The sequence below is a fragment of the Gobio gobio genome (genome assembly GCF_949357685.1).
Source record: "Gobio gobio genome assembly, chromosome: 18".
NCBI classification, from domain to species: domain Eukaryota; kingdom Metazoa; phylum Chordata; class Actinopteri; order Cypriniformes; family Gobionidae; genus Gobio; species Gobio gobio.
In genome coordinates, this window is record NC_137111.1 from 50,580,462 (window position 1) to 50,600,461 (window position 20,000).

General features: G+C 49.3%; 1 protein-coding gene across 1 annotated transcript in view; it reads right to left on the reverse strand.

The window, feature by feature from the left end:
- ptk7b (protein tyrosine kinase 7b) overlaps positions 1-20,000 on the reverse strand; it is a 124,829-nt gene that overhangs the window by 1,572 nt on the left and 103,257 nt on the right. Inside the window, exons 16-19 of the mRNA XM_079842761.1 lie at positions 6,855-7,087; positions 6,672-6,752; positions 5,362-5,513; positions 3,733-3,911 (exon numbers count right to left, since the gene is read on the reverse strand). Of these exons, the coding sequence (XP_079698887.1) occupies positions 3,733-3,911; positions 5,362-5,513; positions 6,672-6,752; positions 6,855-7,087 (645 nt within the window). The remainder of the gene's footprint in view (positions 1-3,732; positions 3,912-5,361; positions 5,514-6,671; positions 6,753-6,854; positions 7,088-20,000) is intronic.

Consider the following 20,000-nt stretch of genomic DNA (forward strand, 5'->3'; position numbering starts at 1 on the left):
ACAAATAAAACAATTTGTCTTGTTTTGGGGGGAAATAACTCAAAATGAAGGGAGTTTTTGCTTTAAAGGGTTAGTTCAGCCAAAACTGTAAATTGTGTGATTAATGACTGAGCCTCATGTGGTTGGACACCCGTCAGACCTCCGTTCATCTTCAGACACAAATGAAGATATTTTAGTGTAAATCTGATGCTCTGAAAGGCCTCCATTGGCTCAACTTTACACTCTCAAGACCCTTAAAAGACACTAAAGACTAAAGTTACAAAGTCCATCTCACTACAGCGGCTCTACAATAACTTTATGAAGACGAGAATAGTTTCTGTGCGCAAAAAAACCCTAAATAACGACTTATATAGTGATGACGATTTCAAAACACGGCCTCATGAAGCTTCGAAGCGTTATGAATCAGTGAGTCGAATCAGCGGTTTGGAGCGTTATGAGTCAGTGAGTCGATTCAGCAGTTTGAAGCGTTATGAATCAGTGAGTCGATTCAGCGGTTTGAAGCGTTATGAATCAGTGAGTCGATTCAGCAGTTTGAAGCGTTATGAATCAGTGAGTCGATTCAGCGGTTTGGAGCGTTATGAATCAGTGAGTTGATTCAGCGGTTTGAAGCGTTATGAATCAGTGAGTCGAATCATGATTCGGATCGCGTGTCAAACCGCCAAACTGCTGAAATTTGGCGATTCAAACTGCTGAATCGACTCACTGATTCATAACGCTTCAAACTGCTGAATCGACTCACTGATTCATAACGCTCTGAACCGCTGATTCGACTCACTGATTCATAACGCTCTGAACCGCTGAATCGACTTGCTGATTCATAACGCTCCAAACTGCTGAATCAACTCACTGATTCATAACGCTTCAAACTGCTGAATCGACTCACTGATTCATAACGCTTCAAACTGCTGAATCGACTCACTGATTCATAACGCTCTGAACCGCTGATTCGACTCACTGATTCATAACACTCTGAACCGCTGAATCGACTCACTGATTCATAACGCTCTGAACCGCTGAATCGACTCACTGATTCATAACGCTCTGAACTGCTGAATCGACTCACTGATTCATAACGCTCTGAACTGCTGATTCGACTCACTGATTCATAACGCTCTGAACCGCTGAATCGACTCACTGATTCATAACGCTCTGAACCGCTGAATCGACTCACTGATTCATAACGCTCTGAACTGCTGAATCGACTCACTGATTCATAACGCTTCGAAGCTTCATGATGCCGTGTTTTGAAATCGTCATCACTATATAAGTCGTTATTTAGGGTTTTTTTGCGCACAGAAACTATTGTCGTCTTCATAAAGTTATTGTAGAGCCGCTGTAGTGAGATGGACTTTGTAACTTTAGTCTTTAGTGTCTTTTAAGGGTCTTGAGAGTGTAAAGTTGAGCCAATGGAGGCCTTTCAGAGCATCAGATTTACACTAAAATATCTTCATTTGTGTCTGAAGATGAACGGAGGTCTGACGGGTGTCCAACCACATGAGGCTCAGTCATTAATCACACAATCTACAGTTTTGGCTGAACTAACCCTTTAAAATAAGCAGAATAATCTGCCAATGGGGTTAGCAAAATAATCTTAATTCAAACAGAAAACAAGGTTATTTTGCTAACCCCATTGGCAGATTATTTTGCTTATTTTAATACTTAATTTTGAGTTATTTTCCCCCAAAACAAGACACAAACTTTTGCTTGTCTAGTCAATGCTTCTTAATGTAAGATTTTTTAGATATTTGGACTGAAAACAAGACAAAAATACTAGTGTACAATCTCAACATACATCACTAAACAGGCTACAAGCGTGTTTCTCTTCTGCTCATCTGATCATCAGTGTCACATGACCCTTCACTCATCATAATAATCATAACTTTATGTTTGTGTCCATCATTTTGCGCCGGACGCTTCTCAAACGAGGGTCTTTAATGCTGGATTATTTATCGAGACTTTATCTTTATCGAGAATAGCACTTATCATTCTATTCATTGTCTGTCTGTCTAATTTATTTATAAAAAAAAAAAAAAAAACTTGTTCTGTGCTAGATTAACTGAAACTTGTTACAGCACTTGCATATTGTTAATATTGTTGATATTGTTGCCCTCGACTGCTCTAGCTGCTTCTATTGCCCTCATTTGTAAGTCGCTTTGGATAAAAGCGTCTGCTAAATGTAAATGTAAATGTAAATGTGGATTATAAAACGGTTGGTTCTAAAAGTTGGTGACATGTTCAGTGCGTGAGATCGGCCTGTTTTGTTGTTGCTGATATGCTGGAGCTCTTGAAGCTCCGCCCTCTTCCTGAAAGGGGGCGGGGAGCAGCAGCTCAATTGCATTTAAAGGGACACACACAAAAACCCTCACCCTCAAAAAGTGACAATATATATATATACTGTATATATATGTGTGTTTGTGTGTGTGTGTGTGTGTGTGTGTGTGTGTGTGTGTGTGTGTGTGTGTGTGTGTGTGTGTGTGTGTATGTGTGTGTGTGTTTGTAAAACAAGTTGTGTTAATGAACTGTTTATTGAGCATTGGATCATATGGAAGTTGTCGATGTTTTATATTCTGCTTCACACCCTCCATAGAACATACACATGTTCAAATCTCACGATTTCCTTTTATTATTATTATTTTCTGCTTTAGGGGAGCTGTTATGCCCCTTTAAAGATGTAATATAAGTCTCTGATGAGTGTGTGTGTGTGTGTGTGTGTGTGTGTGTGTGTGAAGTTTCAGCTCAAAATACCCACAGATCATTTATTATAGCATGTTAAAATTGTCACACGCCGTGTGTGTGTCCCTTTAAATGCAAATGAGCTGCTGTTCCCTGCCCACTTTTAGGAAGAGGGCGGAGCTTCAAGAGCTCAGAGATAGATGCTGCGTCCAAATTCGCCTACTACACACGTCGGTGTGTGAATGAGTGTGTGAATGGGTGAATGTGAGGCAAATGTAAAGCGCTTTGGATGGCCGTAGGTCTGTTAAAAGCGCTATATAAATGCAGTCCATTTACCATTTACCATTTACTTATACTACGACCTAAAAGTGTGAAAAAACTCTTTTTGTGAAGAAAAACGACATACTTCTGAGTGTGTAGCAGAAGAGTGTGCAAGCTTTGGCACATATAGATTGGCCTTCTATGGCAGCAGCGCTGCGTCAATATGACACAATGTTGAAAAAAAAGCTCTTTTTACAAGCGGCCAATGAAACGGACACTTTATCTACTAAATCAGTGCTCTTATGTCCTTTTAAAACATTTTGAATCCTGCATTACCTTATCATATGGTATTTTCATACAAGGTTATATATTCATTTGGAATGTTTTTTACCTGCAATATGCCTTTAATTTTGTACAGTTGAATTCTAACAGGAAAAATAAATGATGTAATTTCCTGAAAATTGTCTCAATGAAATTGTGATCTTTTTTGGAAGTTGAGAAATACATACTAACAGGGTTAGCAAGATGACTACAGGGACGCAAGTCAGGATGTTTCTGACTTCCTGTTGGATTTTGAGATTTTCGTTTCGCCGGTTTAGAATAAAAGCTCCGCCCACTCAAGAGTCAAGACACGCCTTTGAGACGAATACTTACACACTGTGCCTTTAACAAGATATTTTAGGATCAAATTTAAGACTTTAAGTTTGTATCTACAGAAACCCTCACTCAACGTGAAGGTGTAGTAAATCCCATCAGTGTGTGTGTGTGTGTGTGTGTGGTCATGTGACGTGGGCTCACCTTCCAGCACCTGCTGGTCATTGAGGGTGGTGTAGGGCAGCTCACCCAGACTGAACACTTCCCACATGAGCACAGCGAACGCCCACACGTCAGACTTACTGGAGAACTCGCCGTCACACACAACCTCAGCCGAGAGCCAGCGCAGGGGAATCAGGGCCTGCCTGTGGTGATAGTACTCGCTGAACACACACACACACACACACACACACACACACACACACACACACACACACACACACACACACACACACACACACACACACACACACACACACACACACACACACACACACACACACACACACACACACATCAGAGCTGCTGTGAGTGTGACTGACCCATATCAACACAAGAGGGCGCTCTTCAAGCATGTGAACACTCATGCCCAGACTCCCTATATATACACTCACCTAAAGGATTATTAGGAACACACACTAATACTGTGTTTCACCTTCAGAACTGCCTTAATTCTACGTGGCATTGACTCAACAAGGTGCTGAAAGCATTCTTTAGAAATGTTGGCCATATTGATAGGAGAGCATCTGCAGTTGATGGAGATTTGTGGGATGCACATCCAGGGCACGAAGCTCCCGTTCCACCACATCCCAAAGATGCTCTATTGGGTTGAGATCTGGAGACTGTGGCGGCCATTTTAGTCCAGTGAACTCATTGTCATGTTCAAGAAACCAGTTTGAAATGATTGGAGCTTTGTGACGGTGCATTATCCTGCTGGAAGTAGCCATCAGAGGATGGGGACATGGTGCTCATAAAGGGATGGACATGGGCAGAAACAATGCTCAGGTAGGCGGTGGCATTTAAACCATGCCCAATTGGCACTAAGGGGCCTAAAGTGTGCCAAGAAAACATCCCCCACACCATTACACCACCACCACCAGCCTGCACAGTGGGAACAAGGCATGATGATCCATGTTCTCATTCTGTTTACGCCAGATTCTGACTCTACCATCTGAATGTCTCAACAGAAATCCAGACTCATCAGACCAGGCAACATTTTTCCAGTCTTCAACTGTCCAATTTTGGTGCAAATTGTCGCCTCTTTTTCCTCTTTGTAGTGGAGATGAGTGGTACCCGGTGGGGTCTTCTGCTGTTGTAGCCCATCCGCCTCAAGGTTGTGTGTGTTGTGGCTTCACAAATGCTTTGCTGCAGACCTCGGTTGTAACGAGTGGTTATTTCAGTCAAAGTTGCTCTTCTATCAGCTTGAATCAGTCGGCCCATGACCTCTGACCTCGAGCATCAACAAGGCATTTTCTCCACAGGACTGCCGCATACTGGATGCTTTTCCCTTTTCACACCATTCTTTGTAAACCCTAGAAATGGTTGTGTGTGAAAATCCCAGTAACTGAGCAGATTGTGAAATACTCAGACCAACAACCATGCCACGCTCAAAATGTCTTAAATCTCCTTTCTTTCCCATTCCGACATTCAGTGTGGAGTTCAGGAGATTGTCTTGACCAGGACCACACCCCTAAATGCACTGAAGACACTGCCATGTGATTGGTTGATTAGATAATTGCATTAATGAGAAATTGAACAGATGTTCCTAATAATCCTTCAGGTGAGTGTACCTTCACACACACACACACTTTGATGATGTCAGATGGGCAGTACCTGCTGTAGACGTCTTTACTGAGGCTGAGTGCGGACACCTTCACGTGTCTCTGTCGGCTGATCAGACAGTTCCTGGCCGCCAGGTCTTTATGCACGAAGCGCTGGTTTGATAAATGCTGCATCCCATCAGCCACCTGAGCACAGATGGAGAGCTGCGGAGAGCAGGGTCACATGATCAGCACGAGTCACATGATCAGCACGAGTCACATGACTCATTAACCCTCTGGGGCTCTTCGGTCATTTCTGACCCGAATGTTTAAAAATAAAAAATGTTAAAAATCGTAGCTTCATCGGAATGGTCCGAAACTTGGTGACTTTATTGGTACTTGGTATATGAACACCAAAAAAATTGGGGACAGGATTTGAAAAGTCTAAGTGGTCGTAAAAAAAAAAATGGGGTCAAAAATGACCCCCATTGGAAATAAATGGGAGTTTTTTTGTGCATACAATCTACAAATCAGCCAGGATGCAGAAAAAAAGGACTCAACAGTGAAGGGGTGAATCTCTAAAATATCAAGAGTGCAAAACAGACAAAAAAAAAATCACACACACACACAAAAACACAATTCGCTTTTGGAATGGCACGCATTCATTTGTGTGTGCGTGTGTTTTTGTGCGTATAAGTGTGTGTGTGTGTGTGTGTGTGTTTTGCACTCTTGATGTTTTAGAGATCTTCACTGTTGAGTCCGTTTTTTCTGCATCCTGGCTGATTTGTAGATTGTATGCACAAAAAAAACTGTATTTGCATATTTTTGCCAATTTCCCGTTCATTTCCTATGGGGGTCATTTTTGACCCGAAGGTCCTGAGTGTGACTATTTTCTTTACGACCACTTAGACTTTTCAAATCCTATCCCCATTCTGATAAAGCTACGTTTTTTTTTTATTTTTTATAAAACGCAAGATCCACTATAGTGGTAAAAATGTGCTATTGCGTGATAAAAATGCTCAATGTGTCCACCGGATGGCACTGATCTCATTTAAAAAATTGCTTTCATGAGGCCTAGACTTGACTCTAAAATTAAGTGCAGATTTAATAAAAAAAATTAAAAAAAAGATATATATATATAATTTTTTTATTATATTCAATGGGAAAAAATGGGCCATAATTATTGCATAAATACTAATTATAAATCATAAAATTATCTCAAAACACCAAACAAGAAAAGAAAAAATTTTATTGAACAAAAATATATTTAATTGATTTTACTCAAATCTTTTTTATCTGAATCCCGCCCTCCGGAAGGTCCTGAGTGTGACCCATAATGAAGAACCCCAGAGGGTTAAACACACTCAGAGGAACATCACCTACTTTAGTTTTAGTGCTGATGGGATGCGGCTTGAGTTTCCCATCGCTGCTCTTTGATATCCGGAGGAACTGTTTGAGATCACCCTGAAAAACAACACACACACACACACACACACACTTTACTACGACGCACATTGGGTTAGTCACGGGCATCCTTCAGATGTGTTTTGTGGTGTGTTGATGTACCAGATCCACGTATTCCAGGATCATGAGGTGCGGGTGTGTGTCTCTGCAGAGCCCCAGCAGCCGAGCGACGTGTGTGTGGTGGAGTTTGCTGAACATCTCCATCTCTCGCCTGAACTCGGACTGCAGCTCTTGCTCTGGGCTCTGCAGACTCTTCACCAGCACCAGCGTCTCCTCCTCGGCCTTCACTATCGCCCGCGCTTTAGCCAGAAACACCTCGCCGAACACGCCGCGGCCTGCACACACACACACACACACACACACACACGTGTTGGGTTTTCATGTTTTATGGGGACTTTCCATAGGCGTAATGGTTTTTATACTGTACATACCGTATATTCTATCCCCCTACACTGCCCCTAAACCTACACACACACACACACACACACACACACACACACACACACACACACACACACACACACACACACACACACACTGCCCCTAAACCTACCCATCACAGGAGACATTCTGCATTTTTACATTTTCAAAAAACATCACTTAGTCTGATTTATAAGATGTTTTCCTCATGGGGACAAAAAAATGTCCCCAAAAGGACGAGGATTTCGGATATTGCTATCTTTGTGGGGACATTTTGTGCCCATAACTTCGGGATTACCACTCACACACACACACACACACATTTAGAGCACACCAAGGCTGCGTTTAGTAATCAAAAATACAGTAAAAACGGCTGTGAAAATACACCGATCAGGCATAACATTATGACCTAATATTGTGCCTGTCGAGGCATGGACTCCTCTAGACCCCTGAAGGTGTGCTGTGGTATCTGGCATCAAGATGTTAGCAGCAGATCATTTAAGTCCTGTAAGTTGCGAGGTGAGGCCTCCATGGATCGGACTTGTTTGTTCAGCTCATCCCACAGATGCTCGATTGGATTGAGATCTGGGGAATTTGGACTCAAACTCGTTGTTGTGCCTCTCAAAGCATTCCTGAAGCATTTGTGCTTTGTGGCGGCGCATTATCTGCTGAAAGAGCCACAGCCACAGGGAAAACCGTCTCCATGAGAGGCTGGACATGGGCTCAACAATGCTGAGGTAGGTGAGACGGGTCAAAGTCACATCCACATGATGGAGGACCCACGGTTTCCCAGCAGAACATTGCCCAAAGCATTATTGATTGTAAATTGTATTTTTGATCTTGGTGAGCAGAAGAGACTCTCTCACACACACTATCTCTGCAGACTTGGGGCCATTACTGTGAGCTACAGTGAGAGTGTGAGCTGCAGTGAGTGTGTGAGTGAGTGTGTGAGCTGCAGTGAGTGTGTGAGTGAGAGTGTGAGCCGCAGTGAGAGTGTGAGCTACAGTGAGAGTGTGAGCTGCAGTGAGTGTGTGAGCTGCAGTGAGTGTGTGAGCTGCAGTGAGTGTGTGAGCTGCAGTAAGAGTGTGAGCTGCAGTGAGTGTGTGAGCTGCAGTGAGAGTGAGCTACAGTGAGAGTGTGAGCTGCAGTGAGAGTGTGAGCTGCAGTGAGTGTGTGAGCTGCAGTGAGAGTGTGAGCTGCAGTGAGTGTGTGAGCTGCAGTGAGTGTGTGAGCTGCAGTGAGTGTGTGAGCTGCAGTAAGAGTGTGAGCTGCAGTGAGTGTGTGAGCTGCAGTGAGAGTGAGCTACAGTGAGAGTGTGAGCTGCAGTGAGAGTGTGAGCTGCAGTGAGTGTGTGAGCTGCAGTGAGTGTGTGAGTGAGTGTGTGAGTGAGAGTGTGAGCTGCAGTGAGTGTGTGAGCTACAGTGAGAGTGTGAGCTGCAGTGAGTGTGTGAGTGAGAGTGTGAGCCGCAGTGAGTGTGTGAGTGAGAGTGTGAGCTGCAGTGAGTGTGTGAGCTGCAGTGAGAGTGTGAGCTGCAGTGAGTGTGTGAGCTGCAGTGAGTGTGTGAGTGAGTGAGAGTGTGAGCTGCAGTGAGTGTGTGAGCTGCAGTGAGAGTGTGAGCTGCAGTGAGTGTGTGAGCTGCAGTGAGTGTGTGAGCTACAGTGAGAGTGTGAGCTGCAGTGAGAGTGTGAGCTGCAGTGAGAGTGTGAGCTGCAGTGAGAGTGTGAGCTGCAGTGAGTGTGTGAGCTGCAGTGAGTGTGTGAGTGAGTGTGTGAGTGAGAGTGTGAGCTGCAGTGAGTGTGTGAGCTGCAGTGAGAGTGTGAGCTGCAGTGAGTGTGTGAGCTGCAGTGAGTGTGTGAGCTACAGTGAGAGTGTGAGCTGCAGTGAGAGTGTGAGCTGCAGTGAGTGTGTGAGCTGCAGTGAGTGTGTGAGTGAGTGTGTGAGTGAGAGTGTGAGCTGCAGTGAGTGTGTGAGCTGCAGTGAGTGTGAGCTACAGTGAGAGTGTGAGCTGCAGTGAGTGTGTGAGTGAGAGTGTGAGCCGCAGTGAGTGTGTGAGCTGCAGTGAGAGTGTGAGCTGCAGTGAGTGTGTGAGCTGCAGTGAGTGTATGAGCTGCAGTGAGTGTGTGAGCTGCAGTGAGAGTGTGAGCTGCAGTGAGTGTGTGAGCTGCAGTGAGAGTGTGAGCTGCAGCGAGAGTGTGAGCTGCAGTGAGTGTGTGAGTGAGAGTGTGAGCTGCAGTGAGTGTGTGTGAGTGTGTGAGCTGCAGTGAGTGTGTGAGCTGCAGTGAGAGTGTGAGTGAGTGTGTGAGCTGCAGTGAGTGTGTGAGTGAGTGTGTGAGCTGCAGTGAGTGTGTGTGAGTGTGTGAGCTGCAGTGAGTGTGTGAGTGAGTGTGTGAGCTGCAGTGAGTGTGAGTGAGAGTGTGTGAGCTGCAGTGAGAGTGTGAGCTGCGGTGAGTGTGTGAGCTGCAGTGAGTGTGTGAGCTGCAGTGAGTGTGTGAGCTGCAGTGAGTGTGTGAGCTACAGTGAGAGTGTGAGCTGCAGTGAGTGTGAGCTACAGTGAGAGTGTGAGCTGCAGTGAGTGTGTGAGTGAGTGTGTGAGCTGCAGTGAGTGTGTGAGCTGCAGTGAGTGTGTGAGTGAGAGAGAGTGTGAGCCGCAGTGAGAGTGTGAGCTGCAGTGAGTGTGTGAGCTGCAGTGAGTGTGTGAGCTGCAGTGAGTGTGTGAGCTGCAGTGAGAGTGTGAGCTGCAGTGAGTGTGTGAGCTGCAGTGAGTGTGAGCTACAGTGAGAGTGTGAGCTGCAGTGAGAGTGTGAGCTGCAGTGAGTGTGTGAGCTGCAGTGAGTGTGTGAGTGAGTGTGTGAGTGAGAGTGTGAGCTGCAGTGAGTGTGTGAGCTGCAGTGAGTGTGAGCTACAGTGAGAGTGTGAGCTGCAGTGAGTGTGTGAGTGAGAGTGTGAGCCGCAGTGAGTGTGTGAGCTGCAGTGAGAGTGTGAGCTGCAGTGAGTGTGTGAGTGAGAGTGTGAGCCGCAGTGAGTGTGTGAGCTGCAGTGAGAGTGTGAGCTGCAGTGAGTGTATGAGCTGCAGTGAGTGTGTGAGCTGCAGTGAGAGTGTGAGCTGCAGTGAGTGTGTGAGCTGCAGTGAGAGTGTGAGCTGCAGTGAGTGTGTGAGCTGCAGTGAGAGTGTGAGCTGCAGTGAGTGTGTGAGTGAGAGTGTGAGCTGCAGTGAGTGTGTGTGAGTGTGTGAGCTGCAGTGAGTGTGTGAGCTGCAGTGAGAGTGTGAGTGAGTGTGTGAGCTGCAGTGAGTGTGTGAGTGAGTGTGTGAGCTGCAGTGAGTGTGTGTGAGTGTGTGAGCTGCAGTGAGTGTGTGAGTGAGTGTGTGAGCTGCAGTGAGTGTGAGTGAGAGTGTGTGAGCCGCAGTGAGTGTGTGAGCTGCAGTGAGTGTGTGAGCTGCAGTGAGTGTGTGAGTGAGTGTGTGAGCTGCAGTGAGTGTGTGAGTGAGTGTGTGAGCTGCAGTGAGTGTGAGTGAGAGTGTGAGCCGCAGTGAGTGTGTGAGCTACAGTGAGTGTGTGAGTGAGTGTGTGAGCTGCAGTGAGTGTGAGTGAGAGTGTGAGCCGCAGTGAGTGTGTGAGCTGCAGTGAGTGTGTGAGTGAGTGTGTGAGCTGCAGTGAGTGTGTGTGTGAGTGTGTGAGCTGCAGTGAGTGTGAGTGAGTGTGTGAGCTGCAGTGAGAGTGTGAGCTGCAGTGAGTGTGTGAGTGAGTGTGTGAGCTGCAGTGAGAGTGTGAGCTGCAGTGAGTGTGTGAGTGAGAGTGTGAGCTGCAGTGAGTGTGTGAGTGAGAGTGTGAGCTGCAGTGAGTGTGTGAGCTGCAGTGAGTGTGAGCTACAGTGAGAGTGTGAGCTGCAGTGAGTGTGTGAGCTGCAGTGAGTGTGTGAGCTGCAGTGAGTGTGAGCTACAGTGAGAGTGTGAGCTACAGTGAGAGTGTGAGCTGCAGTGAGTGTGTGAGCTGCAGTGAGAGTGTGAGCTACAGTGAGAGTGTGAGCTGCAGTGAGAGTGTGAGCTGCAGTGAGTGTGTGAGCTACAGTGAGAGTGTGAGCTGCAGTGAGTGTGTGAGCTGCAGTGAGTGTGAGCTACAGTGAGAGTGTGAGCTACAGTGAGAGTGTGAGCTGCAGTGAGTGTGTGAGCTGCAGTGAGTGTGAGCTACAGTGAGAGTGTGAGCTACAGTGAGAGTGTGAGCTGCAGTGAGTGTGTGAGCTGCAGTGAGTGTGAGCTACAGTGAGAGTGTGAGCTGCAGTGAGTGTGTGAGCTGCAGTGAGTGTGTGAGCTGCAGTGAGTGTGAGCTACAGTGAGAGTGTGAGCTGCAGTGAGAGTGTGAGCTGCAGTGAGTGTGTGAGCTGCAGTGAGTGTGTGAGTGAGTGTGTGAGTGAGAGTGTGAGCTGCAGTGAGTGTGTGAGCTGCAGTGAGTGTGAGCTACAGTGAGAGTGTGAGCTGCAGTGAGTGTGTGAGTGAGAGTGTGAGCCGCAGTGAGTGTGTGAGCTGCAGTGAGAGTGTGAGCTGCAGTGAGTGTGTGAGCTGCAGTGAGTGTGTGAGCTGCAGTGAGAGTGTGAGCTGCAGTGAGTGTGTGAGCTGCAGTGAGAGTGTGAGCTGCAGCGAGAGTGTGAGCTGCAGTGAGTGTGTGAGTGAGAGTGTGAGCTGCAGTGAGTGTGTGTGAGTGTGTGAGCTGCAGTGAGTGTGTGAGTGAGAGTGTGAGCCGCAGTGAGTGTGTGAGCTGCAGTGAGTGTGTGAGCTGCAGTGAGTGTATGAGCTGCAGTGAGTGTGTGAGCTGCAGTGAGAGTGTGAGCTGCAGTGAGTGTGTGAGCTGCAGTGAGAGTGTGAGCTGCAGCGAGAGTGTGAGCTGCAGTGAGTGTATGAGCTGCAGTGAGTGTGTGAGCTGCAGTGAGAGTGTGAGCTGCAGTGAGTGTGTGAGCTGCAGTGAGAGTGTGAGCTGCAGCGAGAGTGTGAGCTGCAGTGAGTGTGTGAGTGAGAGTGTGAGCTGCAGTGAGTGTGTGTGAGTGTGTGAGCTGCAGTGAGTGTGTGAGCTGCAGTGAGAGTGTGAGTGAGTGTGTGAGCTGCAGTGAGTGTGTGAGTGAGTGTGTGAGCTGCAGTGAGTGTGTGTGAGTGTGTGAGCTGCAGTGAGTGTGTGAGTGAGTGTGTGAGCTGCAGTGAGTGTGAGTGAGAGTGTGTGAGCCGCAGTGAGTGTGTGAGCTGCAGTGAGTGTGTGAGCTGCAGTGAGTGTGTGAGTGAGTGTGTGAGCTGCAGTGAGTGTGTGAGTGAGTGTGTGAGCTGCAGTGAGTGTGAGTGAGAGTGTGAGCCGCAGTGAGTGTGTGAGCTACAGTGAGTGTGTGAGTGAGAGTGTGAGCTGCAGTGAGTGTGTGAGTGAGAGTGTGAGCTGCAGTGAGATTGTGTGCTGCAGTGAGAGTGTGAGCTGCAGTGAGAGTGTGAGCTGCAGTGAGTGTGTGAGCTGCAGTGAGAGTGTGAGCTGCAGTGAGTGTGTGAGCTGCAGTGAGTGTGTGAGTGAGAGTGTGAGCTGCAGTGAGTGTGTGAGCTGCAGTGAGAGTGTGAGCTGCAGTGAGTGTGTGAGTGAGTGTGTGAGCTGCAGTGAGTGTGTGAGTGAGTGTGTGAGCTGCAGTGAGTGTGTGAGCTGCAGTGAGTGTGTGAGTGAGAGTGTGAGCTGCAGTGAGTGTGTGAGCTGCAGTGAGAGTGTGAGCTGCAGTGAGTGTGTGAGCTGCAGTGAGTGTGTGAGTGAGTGTGTGAGCTGCAGTGAGTGTGTGAGCTGCAGTGAGAGTGAGCTGCAGTAAGAGTGTGAGCTGCAGTGAGTGTGTGAGTGAGAGTGTGAGCCGCAGTGAGAGTGTGAGCTGCAGTGAGTGTGTGAGCTGCAGTGAGAGTGTGAGCAGCAGTGAGTGTGTGAGCTGCAGTGAGAGTGTGAGCTGCAGTGAGTGTGTGAGTGAGTGTGTGAGCTGCAGTGAGAGTGTGAGCTGCAGTGAGTGTGTGAGCTGCAGTGAGAGTGTGAGCAGCAGTGAGTGTGTGAGCTGCAGTGAGAGTGTGAGCTGCAGTGAGTGTGAGCTGCAGTGAGTGCGTGAGTGAGAGTGTGAGCCGCAGTGAGAGTGTGAGCTGCAGTGAGAGTGTGAGCTACAGTGAGTGTGTGAGTGAGAGTGTGAGCTGCAGTGAGTGTGTGAGTGAGTGTGTGAGCTGCAGTGAGTGTGTGAGTGAGAGTGTGAGCAGCAGTGAGAGTGTGAGCAGCAGTGAGAGTGTGAGCTGCAGTGAGAGTGTGAGCTGCAGTGAGAGTGTGAGCTACAGTGAGTGTGTGAGTGAGTGAGTGAGCTGCAGTGAGAGTGTGAGCTGCAGTGAGAGTGTGAGCTGCAGCGAGAGTGTGAGCTGCAGTGAGTGTGTGAGTGAGAGTGTGAGCTGCAGTGAGTGTGTGTGAGTGTGTGAGCTGCAGTGAGTGTGTGAGTGAGAGTGTGAGCCGCAGTGAGTGTGTGAGCTGCAGTGAGAGTGTGAGCTGCAGTGAGTGTGTGAGCTGCAGTGAGTGTATGAGCTGCAGTGAGTGTGTGAGCTGCAGTGAGAGTGTGAGCTGCAGTGAGTGTGTGAGCTGCAGTGAGAGTGTGAGCTGCAGCGAGAGTGTGAGCTGCAGTGAGTGTGTGAGTGAGAGTGTGAGCTGCAGTGAGTGTGTGTGAGTGTGTGAGCTGCAGTGAGTGTGTGAGCTGCAGTGAGAGTGTGAGTGAGTGTGTGAGCTGCAGTGAGTGTGTGAGTGAGTGTGTGAGCTGCAGTGAGTGTGTGTGAGTGTGTGAGCTGCAGTGAGTGTGTGAGTGAGTGTGTGAGCTGCAGTGAGTGTGAGTGAGAGTGTGTGAGCCGCAGTGAGTGTGTGAGCTGCAGTGAGTGTGTGAGCTGCAGTGAGTGTGTGAGTGAGTGTGTGAGCTGCAGTGAGTGTGTGAGTGAGTGTGTGAGCTGCAGTGAGTGTGAGTGAGAGTGTGAGCCGCAGTGAGTGTGTGAGCTACAGTGAGTGTGTGAGTGAGTGTGTGAGCTGCAGTGAGTGTGAGTGAGAGTGTGAGCCGCAGTGAGTGTGTGAGCTGCAGTGAGTGTGTGAGTGAGTGTGTGAGCTGCAGTGAGTGTGTGTGAGTGTGTGAGCTGCAGTGAGTGTGAGTGAGTGTGTGAGCTGCAGTGAGAGTGTGAGCTGCAGTGAGTGTGTGAGTGAGTGTGTGAGCTGCAGTGAGAGTGTGAGCTGCAGTGAGTGTGTGAGTGAGAGTGTGAGCTGCAGTGAGTGTGTGAGTGAGAGTGTGAGCTGCAGTGAGTGTGTGAGTGAGAGTGTGAGCTGCAGTGAGAGTGTGAGCTGCAGTGAGAGTGTGAGCTGCAGTGAGAGTGTGAGCTGCAGTGAGTGTGTGAGCTGCAGTGAGAGTGTGAGCTGCAGTGAGTGTGTGAGCTGCAGTGAGTGTGTGAGTGAGAGTGTGAGCTGCAGTGACTGTGTGAGCTGCAGTGAGAGTGTGAGCTGCAGTGAGTGTGTGAGTGAGTGTGTGAGCTGCAGTGAGTGTGTGAGTGAGTGTGTGAGCTGCAGTGAGTGTGTGAGCTGCAGTGAGTGTGTGAGTGAGTGTGTGAGCTGCAGTGAGTGTGTGAGTGAGTGTGTGAGCTGCAGTGAGTGTGTGAGCTGCAGTGAGAGTGAGCTGCAGTAAGAGTGTGAGCTGCAGTGAGTGTGTGAGTGAGAGTGTGAGCCGCAGTGAGAGTGTGAGCTGCAGTGAGTGTGTGAGCTGCAGTGAGAGTGTGAGCAGCAGTGAGTGTGTGAGCTGCAGTGAGAGTGTGAGCTGCAGTGAGTGTGTGAGTGAGTGTGTGAGCTGCAGTGAGAGTGTGAGCTGCAGTGAGTGTGTGAGCTGCAGTGAGAGTGTGAGCAGCAGTGAGTGTGTGAGCTGCAGTGAGAGTGTGAGCTGCAGTGAGTGTGAGCTGCAGTGAGTGCGTGAGTGAGAGTGTGAGCCGCAGTGAGAGTGTGAGCTGCAGTGAGAGTGTGAGCTACAGTGAGTGTGTGAGTGAGAGTGTGAGCTGCAGTGAGTGTGTGAGTGAGTGTGTGAGCTGCAGTGAGTGTGTGAGTGAGAGTGTGAGCAGCAGTGAGAGTGTGAGCAGCAGTGAGAGTGTGAGCTGCAGTGAGAGTGTGAGCTGCAGTGAGAGTGTGAGCTACAGTGAGTGTGTGAGTGAGTGAGTGAGCTGCAGTGAGAGTGTGAGCTGCAGTGAGAGTGTGAGCTGCAGTGAGTGTGTGAGCTGCAGTGAGTGTGAGCTACAGTGAGAGTGTGAGCTACAGTGAGAGTGTGAGCTGCAGTGAGAGTGTGATTGAGAGTGTGAGCAGCAGTGAGAGTGTGAGCTGCAGTGAGAGTGTGAGCTACAGTGAGAGTGTGAGCTACAGTGAGAGTGTGAGCTGCAGTGAGTGTGTGAGTGAGTGAGTGTGTGAGCTGCAGTGAGTGTGTGAGTGAGTGTGTGAGCTGCAGTGAGTGTGTGGGTGAGAGTGTGAGCAGCAGTGAGAGTGTGAGCTGCAGTGAGAGTGTGAGCTACAGTGAGAGTGTGAGCTGCAGTGAGTGTGTGAGTGAGTGAGTGAGCTGCAGTGAGAGTGTGAGCTGCAGTGAGTGTGTGAGCTGCAGTGAGTGTGTGAGCTGCAGTGAGTGTGTGAGCTGCAGTGAGAGTGTGAGCTGCAGTGAGTGTGTGAGCTGCAGTGAGTGTGTGAGTGAGTGTGTGAGCTGCAGTGAGAGTGTGAGTGAGAGTGTGAGCAGCAGTGAGTGTGTGAGCTGCAGTGAGTGTGTGTGTGTGTGTGTGAGTGAGTGTGTGAGCTGCAGTGAGAGTGTGAGTGAGAGTGTGAGCTGCAGTGAGTGTGTGAGTAAGTTTGTGAGCTGCAGTGAGAGTGTGAGCTGCAGTGAGTGTGTGAGCTGCAGTGAGTGTGTGAGTGAGTGTGTGAGCTGCAGTGAGTGTGTGTGTGAGTGAGTGTGTGAGCTGCAGTGAGAGTGTGAGTGAGTGTGAGCTGCAGTGAGTGTGTGAGCTGCAGTGAGTGTGTGAGCTGCAGTGAGAGTGTGAGCTGCAGTGAGAGTGTGAGTGAGAGTGTGAGCAGCAGTGAGTGTGTGAGCTGCAGTGAGTGTGTGAGTGAGTGTGTGAGCTGCAGAGAGAGTGTGAGTGAGAGTGTGAGCTGCAGTGAGTGTGTGAGCTGCAGTGAGTGTGTGAGTGTGTGAGCTGCAGTGAGAGTGTGAGCTGCAGTGAGAGTGTGAGCTGCAGTGAGAGTGTGAGTGAGAGTGTGAGCAGCAGTGAGTGTGTGAGCTGCAGTGAGTGTGTGAGTGAGTGTGTGAGCTGCAGTGAGAGTGTGAGTGAGAGTGTGAGCTGCAGTGAGTGTGTGAGTGAGTGTGTGAGCAGCAGTGAGAGTGTGAGCTGCAGTGAGTGTGTGAGTGAGTGAGTGTGTGAGCTGCAGTGAGAGTGTGAGCTGCAGTGAGAGTGTGAGTGAGAGTGTGAGCAGCAGTGAGAGTGTGAGCTACAGTGAGTGTGTGAGTGAGAGTGTGAGCTGCAGTGAGAGTGTGAGCTACAGTGAGTGTGTGAGTGAGAGTGTGAGCTGCAGTGAGTGTGTGAGTGAGAGTGTGAGCTGCAGTGAGTGTGTGAGTGAGAGTGTGAGCTGCAGTGAGAGTGTGAGCTACAGTGAGTGTGTGAGTGAGAGTGTGAGCTGCAGTGAGAGTGTGAGCAGCAGTGAGAGTGTGAGCTGCAGTGAGTGTGTGAGTGAGTGTGTGAGCTACAGTGAGAGTGTGAGCTGCAGTGAGTGTGTGAGTGAGTGTGTGAGCTACAGTGAGAGTGTGAGCTGCAGTGAGTGTGTGAGTGAGTGTGTGAGCTACAGTGAGAGTGTGAGCTGCAGTGAGTGTGTGAGTGAGTGTGTGAGCTACAGTGAGAGTGTGAGCTGCAGTGAGTGTGTGAGTGAGAGTGTGAGCAGCAGTGAGAGTGTGAGCTGCAGTGAGTGTGTGAGTGAGTGTGTGAGCTGCAGTGAGAGTGTGAGCTACAGTGAGTGTGTGAGTGAGAGTGTGAGCAGCAGTGAGAGTGTGAGCAGCAGTGAGAGTTTGAGCTACAGTGAGTGTGTGAGTGAGTGTGTGAGCTACAGTGAGAGTGTGAGCTGCAGTGAGTGTGTGAGTGAGTGTGTGAGCTACAGTGAGAGTGTGAGCTGCAGTGAGTGTGTGAGTGAGTGTGTGAGCTACAGTGAGAGTGTGAGCTGCAGTGAGTGTGTGAGTGAGTGTGTGAGCTACAGTGAGAGTGTGAGCTGCAGTGAGTGTGTGAGTGAGAGTGTGAGCAGCAGTGAGAGTGTGAGCTGCAGTGAGTGTGTGAGTGAGTGTGTGAGCTGCAGTGAGAGTGTGAGTGAGAGTGTGAGCTGCAGTGAGTGTGTGAGCTGCAGTGAGTGAGTGAGTGTGTGAGCTGCAGTGAGAGTGTGAGTGAGAGTGTGAGCTGCAGTGAGTGTGTGAGCTGCAGTGAGTGAGTGAGTGTGTGAGCTGCAGTGAGAGTGTGAGCTGCAGTGAGAGTGTGAGCTGCAGTGAGAGTGTGAGTGAGAGTGTGAGCAGCAGTGAGAGTGTGAGTGAGAGTGTGAGCTGCAGTGAGTGTGTGAGTGAGTGTGTGAGCAGCAGTGAGAGTGTGAGCTGCAGTGAGTGTGTGAGTGAGTGTGTGAGCTGCAGTGAGAGTGTGAGCTGCAGTGAGAGTGTGAGCTACAGTGAGTGTGTGAGTGAGAGTGTGAGCTGCAGTGAGTGTGTGAGTGAGTGTGTGAGCAGCAGTGAGAGTGTGAGCTGCAGTGAGTGTGTGAGTGAGTGTGTGAGCTGCAGTGAGAGTGTGAGCTGCAGTGAGAGTGTGAGCTACAGTGAGTGTGTGAGTGAGAGTGTGAGCTGCAGTGAGTGTGTGAGTGAGAGTGTGAGCTGCAGTGAGAGTGTGAGCTACAGTGAGTGTGTGAGTGAGAGTGTGAGCTGCAGTGAGAGTGTGAGCAGCAGTGAGAGTGTGAGCTGCAGTGAGTGTGTGAGTGAGTGTGTGAGCTACAGTGAGAGTGTGAGCTGCAGTGAGTGTGTGAGTGAGTGTGTGAGCTACAGTGAGAGTGTGAGCTGCAGTGAGTGTGTGAGTGAGAGTGTGAGCAGCAGTGAGAGTGTGAGCTGCAGTGAGAGTGTGAGTGAGAGTGTGAGCTGCAGTGAGAGTGTGAGCAGCAGTGAGAGTGTGAGCTGCAGTGAGAGTGTGAGCTGCAGTGAGTGTGTGAGTGAGTGTGTGAGCTACAGTGAGAGTGTGAGCTGCAGTGAGTGTGTGAGTGAGTGTGTGAGCTACAGTGAGAGTGTGAGCTGCAGTGAGTGTGTGAGTGAGAGTGTGAGCAGCAGTGAGAGTGTGAGCTGCAGTGAGAGTGTGAGTGAGAGTGTGAGCAGCAGTGAGAGTGTGAGCAGCAGTGAGAGTGTGAGCTGCAGTGAGTGTGTGAGTGAGTGTGTGAGCTACAGTGAGAGTGTGAGCTGCAGTGAGTGTGTGAGTGAGAGTGTGAGCTGCAGTGAGAGTGTGAGCTGCAGTGAGAGTGTGAGTGAGAGTGTGAGCTGCAGTGAGAGTGTGAGCTGCAGTGAGTGTGAGTGAGTGTGTGAGCTACAGTGAGAGTGTGAGCTGCAGTGAGTGTGTGAGTGAGTGTGTGAGCTACAGTGAGAGTGTGAGCTGCAGTGAGTGTGTGAGTGAGAGTGTGAGCAGCAGTGAGAGTGTGAGCTGCAGTGAGTGTGTGAGTGAGTGTGTGAGCTACAGTGAGAGTGTGAGCTGCAGTGAGTGTGTGAGTGAGTGTGTGAGCTGCAGTGAGAGTGTGAGCTGCAGTGAGAGTGTGAGCTACAGTGAGTGTGTGAGTGAGAGTGTGAGCAGCAGTGAGAGTGTGAGCAGCAGTGAGAGTGTGAGCTACAGTGAGTGTGTGAGTGAGTGTGTGAGCTACAGTGAGAGTGTGAGCTGCAGTGAGTGTGTGAGTGAGTGTGTGAGCTACAGTGAGAGTGTGAGCTGCAGTGAGTGTGTGAGTGAGTGTGTGAGCTACAGTGAGAGTGTGAGCTGCAGTGAGTGTGTGAGTGAGTGTGTGAGCTACAGTGAGAGTGTGAGCTGCAGTGAGTGTGTGAGTGAGAGTGTGAGCAGCAGTGAGAGTGTGAGCTGCAGTGAGTGTGTGAGTGAGTGTGTGAGCTACAGTGAGAGTGTGAGCTGCAGTGAGTGTGTGAGTGAGTGTGTGAGCTGCAGTGAGAGTGTGAGCTGCAGTGAGAGTGTGAGCTACAGTGAGTGTGTGAGTGAGAGTGTGAGCAGCAGTGAGAGTGTGAGCAGCAGTGAGAGTGTGAGCTGCAGTGAGTGTGTGAGTGAGTGTGTGAGCTACAGTGAGAGTGTGAGCTGCAGTGAGTGTGTGAGTGAGTGTGTGAGCTGCAGTGAGAGTGTGAGCTACAGTGAGTGTGTGAGTGAGAGTGTGAGCAGCAGTGAGAGTGTGAGATGCAGTGAGAGTGTGAGCTGCAGTGAGTGTGTGAGTGAGAGTGTGAGCTACAGTGAGAGTGTGAGCTACAGTGAGAGTGTGAGCTACAGTGAGAGTGTGAGCAGCAGTGAGAGTGTGAGCTGCAGTGAGAGTGTGAGCTACAGTGAGAGTGTGAGCAGCAGTGAGAGTGTGAGCTGCAGTGAGTGTGTGAGCTGCAGTGAGAGTGTGAGCTGCAGTGAGAGTGTGAGCTGCAGTGAGTGTGTGAGTGAGAGTGTGAGCAGCAGTGAGTGTGTGAGCTGCAGTGAGTGTGTGAGTGAGTGTGTGAGCTGCAGTGAGTGTGTGAGTGAGTGTGTGAGCTGCAGTGAGTGTGTGAGCTGC